General features: G+C 38.5%; 1 protein-coding gene across 1 annotated transcript; it reads right to left on the reverse strand.

Annotated features, from left to right (window-relative positions):
• Positions 1-1,230: 1,230 nt before the first annotated feature.
• On the reverse strand, positions 1,231-10,560 carry pla2g15 (phospholipase A2, group XV). The gene is made up of 7 exons (XM_077567499.1): positions 10,273-10,560; positions 8,972-9,128; positions 7,086-7,204; positions 5,861-5,959; positions 5,536-5,760; positions 4,407-4,519; positions 1,231-4,227 (listed from the first exon to the last, which is right to left on the reverse strand). Exons 1-7 carry the CDS (start codon positions 10,418-10,420, stop codon positions 3,832-3,834), a joined length of 1,257 nt encoding a protein of 418 aa, XP_077423625.1. The 5' UTR covers positions 10,421-10,560; the 3' UTR covers positions 1,231-3,831.
• Positions 10,561-10,578: the final 18 nt, after the last annotated feature.

A 10,578-nucleotide genomic window follows, 5' to 3' on the forward strand; every position in this document is an offset into this window, starting at 1 on the left:
TATACGTAGACCATGTTTCTATAAATTTTGATATTTGGTTTTTATTTGAGGCAGATATTTTTTTCCATTAAAATGTGATTTATGAGGAGGTTAGACCATTGGTCGATATTCAGAGTTTGTTTATTTTTCCAGTTAACAAGAATTGTTTTTTTAGCGATAGTAAGGGCTACAAGTGTAGATTGAAATTGTTTATGTGGTCAGTCAGTTGTTGTTAGGTCACCTAGCAAACACAAGTTTGGAGATAAAGGTATCCTACAGTCCAAAATAGCGGAAAGTTTTTCTAAGACTTTAGTCCAGAAATACATAACCGGAGTACATAACCATAAAGCATGAACATAAGTGTCTGTAGTGTTTTGTAAGCATTGGAGACAAATGTCGGAGTCTGAGAGTCACTCATATTCTAAGGCACCACAGTACACACACATGCTAACTGCTTGAATCCCACAAATGGTTTTAATCAACTTAAGCAATAGTAAATATTTACTGGAAGGGCTCCAGGTGGCGGAGTGGAACCGTCACTTTCCTTGGATGTAGGTTGGCGTGGGTTCACTCCGTTTGTCTGTGTGCGTGAAAATATATATTTTTTTTCTTTCTTTTTTTTACTGGAAATAAACTCATGAAAATCAGAAAGCTTTTGGTCTTGGCCTCAGCTCATGCGTCCTTCAAAATAATATCAAAACACATCATATGACACTCGAGAATGGCTGTGAAACAAATACTGGACAGGACTATCTGCCCTGATCCAATCGTATTGAACTTCTGTGGAAGTAGCTGAACCATTCAGTTTGGGGATAGATCTCTCTAAGACAACTGGAGCAGAGTGCTCTCGAGAAGTGACTCAAAATAGTTTTAAAAGTGTCATTGATTGCCTCAAAACGTTCTGCAACAAAATATGGGATTTTTGTCATTCAGTTTTTTCTAACAATCTCAATACTGCAATAAATGACATCCCATAGCATTTTTTTTTAAACTACTTTAAAAAAAAAAAAAAAAGTACAGTACTTCCTGTATGCTTTCCAATGTAGTCACTTTTCATCTGTGGATGAGGAAGTTATGTGATTTCCCATTTTGAGCATAAAGTCGGTTTGAATAGTCCAAACATGCTGCATAATGTTGATGTTGCATCTACTCCTGTGATAGTTTTTCTGACTTTCTATTGAAACATTTTAGACATAATTTAAAACGCTTCAAATGTAACATAAGCGGAAATAAATTTGAAGAAAAACAAAATCAGTTTGAATGACAACATTTTATCAAGGGCAGTGCTTAACCGCAGAGAGGGTCATTGTGGTCAGTTAAAGCGATTACTCCCGCCAGGAAGAGTAACTAACATCATTTCCACAAGCACACACGCACATAAAAATATTTGAGAAGCACAACCTGGACACTTCTTGATTGTCTGAAGACAGAAAAATAATCAACAACAAAGCATCATGTAATGGCAAAATCTCATTGGATGGCAACAAACAACAAAACAGCCCAGCATGGCGTGTTCTGTTAAATCAATTCCTGTACGGATAAAACAACCAGGCACACAATTTAGTGTTAAGTTTGACAAACAAAAGCAAATATTAAACATTTTTAGTGTTGACTGGGACAAGTCTAGAATTTGGCACTGGCTAAAATGACACAGGGTCAACATTGATGTAACAGAAAAAAATAATCGAGATAAAACTGAAAATAATTTTAGAACATAAATATCAGAAACAGTGCGTAGTCCTCGTTAACATATGAGAAGCAGTTAGAAGGGACATGAGGAATATGAGGTCAGATTTTCAGAATCATTTAAAGTAAAACTGCCCAACTGACTAGACACAACAATCTTACTCATTTCTAATTTGTCATACAAAATGAACACAATGTAACAAGCCAGAGACTTTTGTAAAACGTGATTTAAAAACAAAAAGAGAGAAAATATGAGTTTACTAAATTAAAAGCTCAGATTTGAATGAGTAATGTATACTGTTCGAATCAGGTCACACACAATGGACTAGCCTGAGACACCCCCCCCCCCCACAAGACAGTATAAGAATAGAGACCATTTTGAATAGATTAGACCTTCATCCGCATTCAGCAGAAAAGGCTCCAGATCTGTGTATTCGATCTTTTTGGCACCCACCATTATAGCGAGCATTCAAGATAAAAGAACCGGTGAAAGTTCCCATCCAACTTTACAACCCTGCTTTGCCTCTTTTGCTACAATAACAACACTCTGATGTCTTGGAACCTTAAACAGCTAAGAATACAAAGCGTATCCGTAAACATTCTGACATCAACTGTATAAAATTCATTTAAAGGTCCCAGAGTATGAAAATGCACTTTTTTTTGGTTGCTTCCTTTGTCCCAAGTCTTTGAGAAGACAGTAGATTAATTTTATTTTTGAAAGGACGTGTACCGACATCATTTCTCAAAGGACTGTTTTGTTAGTGAAAGCCTGTTCAGAGATGGATTTGCAACACGTTTAAACATAATGGATCAATCCCAAGAGTGTGACACGACTGCAAATGGGAAAGATGTAAGTTTAACATTTTTGTTTTAGCCTTCCTTCCTATCCTTTCTAATAAGAGATGTGCACCTACGACCATATTACTGGTGTATTTTTAGTTCCTAAAGTGGGAGCTACATTTGTCATGTGGAGGTTACAAGAGGTCGGGTCTGATAAAGCAAACGGTGGTTGGATAATATGAAGCGGTTGCGTATTGTTTTGTCAAGATACAATCCGCGGTGGTTGATTTGCCGTGGCTGGCAACTCGCCATCTAGTGGACATGACTTGTGATGCTAACCGGCCGCTAAGTGGTCCTGACGAGACGGCTTGCACATTTGTGTTATTCATAAACGCTTGTAAATATCTACAAGCATTCACGGCAAATCCGAGACAATCACGGCAAAATAACGTTCGCGGGAGAATAACCATTGCCTAAACAATCACAAACTAACGCTACAACATGTAGTAACGTTATGCAACTTTTTCTTATGGTAAAACGTCGTGCCACTTTTTTACTTATTAACTCTTTGACTGCCAAAAACGTTAAATAACGTTTGGTAAAATCCTATGGAGGAGTGCCAAAGACGTTAAAAGACGTTTGTTTCAAAACAGAGGTGAAACTAACCATTTTCTGTTGTTGATTACTGAAGAACGGAATAAGGTAGAAACAAACTTTTTTTTTCTGATGAAAGATGAGAGTCCAATCTTTCAGTTGGTGTTTCCATAGTCCAAACACAACATTTTCTGTGGACCTTGAAAGATCAGTCAAAATGCTTAAAATCGGCTGGCACTGGGGACAACTCGTTTCTGAAAACGTCTGGCAGTCAAAGAGTTAAAATAGTTGTCAAATGTGTAAAATACATGCCTGTATTTTCTTTTCTTCTGCTCTTATGGCCAGTCGTTTCCATTCGCAACATTAGCACATGGCGTGTGACCCACCCTTAAAACAGGCTGTTTTGAACAGAGCGTTTTTGAGCTGATTTAGGGACAGCAAAAATATTAGATCCAAAGACAATTTTGACGAATGCGTGTCACAGACATGTCTTTTACGCATTTGACAACTATTTTAGTATGTTGAATAATGAGACCTTTAAAACTGCTTCAAAAAAAAAAGAATACGAACAATACGCACTTGTACAGCAGTCATTTGAAAACAATTAGATATGAATAATAATGATGTTACTTGAATGGTTAAGAGGAGTCAAAATGGCTGCCGCGTTTTTCCAGTTGGCAGTTTGGCATGTACATTTTGGAGGGCAAAAACCAATGACAATTTGAGCAGCATAACTGACGACAAGAGTTTTGACGTATGTCGGCGAGGGGGTTGCGCAAACTTAGCCGCAGTCTAGAAAAGCACCTTCTTGATGTAGGCCACAGTGGAGACGTTGAGCAGCATGTTGACGTGCTCGTTCCCGGGAAGCTCTTGCAAGGTCACCGGTTGTTCCTGCCGCCCCGCCCAGCGCTTGCACTGGGTGGCGCTCAGCAGGTTGACCGTCCCGTCGCCGTCGCCCATCACCACGGTGGGATCCTCGTCGGGGAACTTGGAGGTGTACTGGAAGGCTTCCGACGTGGGAACGCCGGAGCCGTACAGGCAGTGGACGGCCACGCCCGGCGGCGTGAGGTCGAAGAGCAGAGACTCCGTGTCCTGACGCATCAGCCAGCCGTCCTCGAATCCCAGGTCCATGTATAGCCGCTTGTAGTCCGTCACGGTATAGTTAGTGGTGGGTGTCTGGATCAAAACCTGCACGGAAATGCGGAAAATTCATTTTGAACGGCTGTAATTCTGATTACGTGTCACACAATTAATTGGTTGCTTGTGAAATTGTTGGCACCGTGGCGGTGAGGGATTTGATTGTTGGGACAATCTAAATTTGATGGTGAGTTCTTTGGAGCTTTAATAATAAATAAACATGCAAACACCTTATCCTTAGGCCATGTGTGGGAATAGGGGAGGAGCCAAGAGGTGGACACGGCCGTACGTTGCTGAGAGCGGATCTTCAGTGGTCGGATGACTGGTATGCCGTTATTGTCACCTGAAACACAAACAGATTTAAAGAAAGTGGAAGTAGGCAGTGTGTACTTCTCTAATAATGGCCTTTTAATGATAACCAAATGAAAGCTAACACACGTTTGTTAACTCATTCACTGCCATTGACGGCTATAGACGTCATAAATTCATTTGAACTATTTCTATTAGTTTAACATTTTTTTCCACTTTTTTTTTAACAAGAGTATGAAAACCTAGAAATTTTTGGGGGGTAAATATAGAACAGATATAAAATTTGTGATTAATCATGAGTTAACTAGTAAAGTCATGCGATTAATTGCAATTTAAAAAAAAATATCACCTGACACCCCTAATTTTTAATAATCTTTTCTAAAAAATTAAACAATTGCAATTATTTTTTTCAAATTTTTAATAATCTTTTTTTTTTTAAGAAAAGATTATTAAAAATTAAGGGCGTCAGGCGATTACCATTTTTAATCGTAATAAACCATTTTGCCACTTGCTCAGGTATCAACCAAGCACAGCTCACCTGTTTTCTGAAGCTGAGTTGTGATTGGTTGTTACCTGAATCCTGAGCAACTATGATGTCATTTTCACTCGACAGGTAAGATGGCCGCCTTCTGATACTGATAAAAAAAAAAAACGGCTTCACATTACAATTTAACGTTAAATATCAACTTTTCTTCATTCATTTTCAATGGGACTGAGCTTTGACTGGCGAACAGGAGGCGATGGTTCGAATCCCACCTTTGACAGATTGCAGTTGAGGTGTTATTTTTATTCATTTAACTTTCAACTACAATTAATACTTTGTAATTTTCACATAATTTATATTTCCTTCATAAGCATTCAACTTAGCATTCAGCTATTAGCATTCAGCTTGCAGCATTGCCACACAATTTCTGCAGAAATTGCACTTATACTAGTTCCTAGAAAAAAATACACATTTTGGAGTAATGTGTTACTGGCATTACTGGTTATCATAGTGGTCTGATACCACTCAAAAGAAGTAAGACACAAGCGCACAGTTCCTTCTCTCACCAGATGTGATCACACGTAGCGTCTTAGCCACGCCGGCCCACGGCGCTCCCAGAGCGATATACGCTTTGATGTATTTGTCTTTCCAGGCTTGCGTCTGCTGGTTGAGGAAGTACAACGTGTACATGTTGCCCATACTGTGGGCAATCACAACCACGGGCCTGCCCGCATTCGTTGCCATCTCCTCTATCATCCGCTTTAATGCCAGGAAATAGTCCTTGTTCTCATCTGGGAAGAAAGCAACAAGGCGTCTCAGAATCCAAACTGAGAAGCGGATGGATGCTCACGGAAGGAGCCGTAGCGAGGTAAACGTGTGTGTTCATCTTACTGGGAGCTTTCCTCCAATCATAGGGAGCTCCTCGGACATCGTCACCTCGAGTATAGCCCCAGTCCACCAATGCCTGTGCGATATTAAAGAAATACATACCTAAAAGGCAGACAAGAGCACAAGCTGGTTTTAGTGGCATGGAAGTAGTGTAGATTTCGAACAAAAACTAAACAAAAATTATTTCGTCAACACACATTTTTCACCGGACTAAAACTAGACTAGACTAAAACCTTCATTAATAAACAATAACTAGGACTAAATCAGTACTGTATGTATTTCCGTCGACTATTAAAGACGAGACAAAAATGTACTTCACTTAATTAAAAGTGGACTAAAATTTTAGTTTGTGAACAAAAACGAGACAAAAATGATATGATTTTGTCTCTGCTAATTTGTCATGTGGCACACACCCTTACAAACCTGCAGCTAGCTAGCTAGCTAGCGAGTGCAACATGCACAAACACATGGGGCAGACAGGAGGTGGTGAAAAGTTACAAAAATATATTTATATAGTTATAGTAACGTAACATTAATCCAACGGCTGTAACATTCCGACAATAATGTTAAACCGACCGCTAACTAATGCTAGCTAACTTACTTGCTTGTAGTAGCATGGAGCCATAGTAGCTGCTGTAATTGTGTGTCAAGTTGTTTTTCATTAAAAAAAATTAAATAAAATGAGAGAAATTTTTATGTGAAATAGTTTTAGATCTGAAATGTTCAACATAAATCTCATGGAGAAAAAAAATACAATTTGATTGTGTAAATGATTGTCCTGACTAAAACTAGACTAAAACGTTGACAGTTTTTGTTGACTAAAACTTGACGGCTAAAATGATGTTTTCTTGGACTAAAATAAAGACTAAATTGCTAGATTTATAGTCGACTAAAAATGGACTAATTAAAAAGAGGATGAGGTTGACTAACTATGATAAAAACTAACAAGTGTGATTGAAACTGGACTAAATTTAAAAATGGCGGATAAAATGAACACTACATGGAAGCATTGGTAACTTTTCCAAAGCATTTTACTTCACGTTCTCCTTGACTAATAAGAAATTACTGGTTTAGAATGAACTAAAACAATAATACACTTTATATGTATCTAATATATATAATAAGATAAATTAAGGAAAATTCACTACACGAAATGGTCTCAAATTAACTTCACTTCTGCAAGAGCCCAAAAGGCTCACCAGGTTCTTGTAGGCTGAAATGCACTCACCCACGCTGCGTTTACTGGGGTCCAGATACTCCACTGAGTACGTCTGGCCAAATCCCGGCACGGTGATGTTCACCCCGGGTGGCGACGAGGTGGTGTGTGTAGTCCTGTTGTAGACCAGCCTACACACACACACACACACACACACACACACATACACACACATGAAACACAGTCATAGGGAGACCTTGACTTAGGTGTTAGTTCCGCTTCTGTGGTGCGAGACCGACACTGGGAAACAGCTTTACTGCAATTCCGTCACCTTGTGTGAATAACATCTTCCCTTTTTTGGGTAGTTACTACCTTACTGATGTTTCCTGATTTACTACAAAGATACAGTACTGCTTAAAAGATCATAGTGAACATTGCAATATTCTTTACAGCAGTACCCCCCTAACCAGCGCAAAGCATTTCTGATTGAAGAAAAATAAAACAAAGTGCTGAGTCATCACTGTTTGATTGATTAAACTTTGGACCTCTATTCGTATTTATTTGGTCTCTTCAATTATTTGGAAATAAAAAGATATAACTATTTGTCCGCAAACTAATTATTATCAACATAAAGTGTCATCTTTTGGGATCACAGTAAAGCTTTGTTCTCAAAAAGAAATAATTAACTGATTTTTAAATACATTTTCACGTGATTCTAGGTGGCATATGACAATAATTGTGGGTAATATCATTTTATGAAGGTTGGACAAGAGTAACCTTTGCTGAAGGTGGCTTAAAGGTTGCATCTTGGTAGCTTTCCTGAACATTTGTAGAATTTGACCGCTGGTATCTTCCAAGTATTTCTGGATCATCTCACTCGGATAGGACAGGAAAGGAAATTTCTGAGGCGAAAATGATAATGTGAAGAGGCCCTTACTACTGTTTCACTATGGGAAAATATTTTTAAAAAGCTAGAAGTGCTCTTAAATAGGCTATCTTTACAGTTGCAGTCAAATAATTCAGACACAAATACTCAATTCGACCACCTGGTGCAAACTACCGTAATGATATGCAATGCAAGAGCTGTATGATTATGAAAAATCCCGTTTTTACAAGCATAAATAAATATACTCCGTTTTGACTGAGACTCAGTCAAAGGACTATTCATTTGAGCAACGTGTATGATTGGGATTTTATTTGTCAATAAAGATAAGTTTTAGTTTGCAATATTATATCCATTAGGACCTCTTTTTATCGTCAAAGCTCAACATTCTCTTTGTAAAAGCCGAATATTTGTTGCAGCTCGAGTACGGGATACATTGCACAAGTCAGTTAATATAAATATAATAGTCTTATTTTAGACTGCACTCTCTACTACAGTACTATCCTACTAAAATGTAGTAGTTTTGCTTTTTCCAAAGTGAGCGTTTGTAACAGTTTTTGGAGACACATTCCTAAATGTTAAGGATTACCTCAACATTTGTTTGTTTACGGCACCTCTCATTGGGAAAACTGACCTTTGGAAGGATAACAGAGATGGCTAATGGTCAACAAGACCGGCACATGTCACATGTCACAACTATTCACACTCACGTTTTAACCATTATAGAATATGCGACATAACTCCACTTCTTCTTCTACAGTGTAATAAACTGGTCAGGGTTGACAGCTCCGAACGGTACCGTAGTGAGCTGAATGTTGGGAGTGTGACTACTTAAAATGATTTCAGTCATAATCAGTTAGCATGAACCTCCATCCTAACAGATTTTTACATTTTGGAACTAGTCTGTCAATTTTTTTTTCACTCATGTTCTTTTTGAAGGACCAAATATAATTGCTTAAACAGCCCTTGAGCATGAACCAAAAATAAATGTAATTAATTCACAGTGAATACTAAATCAAGAAAATCGGGATGGTAAGGTATGGGTAGATGCATCTTTGATTGACAGGCGTCATACCTTATGTTATCCATCCAGCAGTCAATGGCAACAGGCACTAGCTGCTCCAAGTTGAGCCATAAAGTGAAGAAGGTGTCTGTTTTCTTGTAACAAATGTAATGAACCACACTGGGTTTATCCAGCTTTGCCTCCAGCTGGTTTCCCAAGTCCCCCGGAACTGCAATCAGCCACAAAGACACAATATATATCACGATTATAGTGACCAAGATGATCGAAAAGCACAATGAAAAATTTATTTTGAATTCTTAAAAAAAAAAAAAACTATAACATTGGCCCTTTTTCAATGTGGAATTGTACACAACTCAAAAGTTTGGACATGTGTTTTATCTAGATGCTATTTTTATCATGCAAAGTGTTGTTTGGGATGTCTTTAGCTATAGATCGTTTTCTGAGATCATTCACATTGACATTTGACCATTGATGGCCTTGAGTCCACGTGGCCATTTTGTCTAAAAGACAAAACATTGATCTTCATTTTTTTTTTTTTAACTGTTAGCTGAAAGTAAGACTGCTACACATATTTCTTCATCATCGAGAAGTAGGCTAAAATATTCCAACACACCAGACACATTGAGGTAGGTAGCTACATGGACGATTGCTCCAACTATGTGCTAATCAGTGCCACTGCCACACAAACAGTTATCCTGACCTCATGTCAACAGACTAAGTACGAACAAGATAAGGTTTCCACAAAATCAACCACATTTGATTAAGTGAGTAAAGGGGACAAGGAGAATACAATGGTAATCATGTTTAAACTGGATTACTGCGTCAAATGCACTGATTGAAAGGGGTCACATGATGTAGTGTGCAAATAAATGAAGGGATTGGCTCAAATTGCCCCAGGAATCTGATTGGCTGCAACAAAGCAGTCTTGTGATAGGGCTGTAAACGTAAACAGACGTCTGTAGATGTAGAAATAAGTGCACAGGGTGTCTTAATGTATAGTGTCAATCGGGGACTTTAAATGTTTTTTTTTTTAAGAAGAAGACGACAGCGTCACAGTAAAGTGAAACTACACTATAATGTCGCAAATATAATTTAAAACGTTCATCGCGTCTATCAAACAGTCGCAGTGTTCAATCCAAGCATTTACTTGATCTTATATTTTACTGATCTAAATACCACAGAATATTGAGTTAGAATATTGAGAAAAGAAACAAATGCAATTTGTCCTCATATTGAAGTCACCTTTTGACGCGTGTCGCTCATCGTTCGTCAACTGTTGACGTTTAACATCGGTGTAAACAAAACCAACGTAAAGCAAAGTTCGCGAACTGTGAAGTACAGCAAACACTTACCGAGGACCACTGGAGGTCCCGGGGACTGGCACGGCTTGTTGCCCCCACATTTCTCGACAGGTTTTCCGGAACACCTTTCAGAAAACAGCCACAATAACAACGCGACTGTGAGAAGCGAGAAGGCGGCTATCCGCTGTCTACCCCCCATGACTCCCGATGTCTCATAGCCGAAAAGCCGTTTCCATTTTGCTAAGATGCCATTCGACGAAGTAACTTGCCCCGTTTCGTTTGTCGAACCTTAAATAGTTGACGTTGTTTGCATGAAACAACGTGATGATGACGCGATCACGAGGTTCAAAACAGAAC

This window comes from Vanacampus margaritifer, chromosome 6 (genome assembly GCF_051991255.1).
Source record: "Vanacampus margaritifer isolate UIUO_Vmar chromosome 6, RoL_Vmar_1.0, whole genome shotgun sequence".
Taxonomy (NCBI): domain Eukaryota; kingdom Metazoa; phylum Chordata; class Actinopteri; order Syngnathiformes; family Syngnathidae; genus Vanacampus; species Vanacampus margaritifer.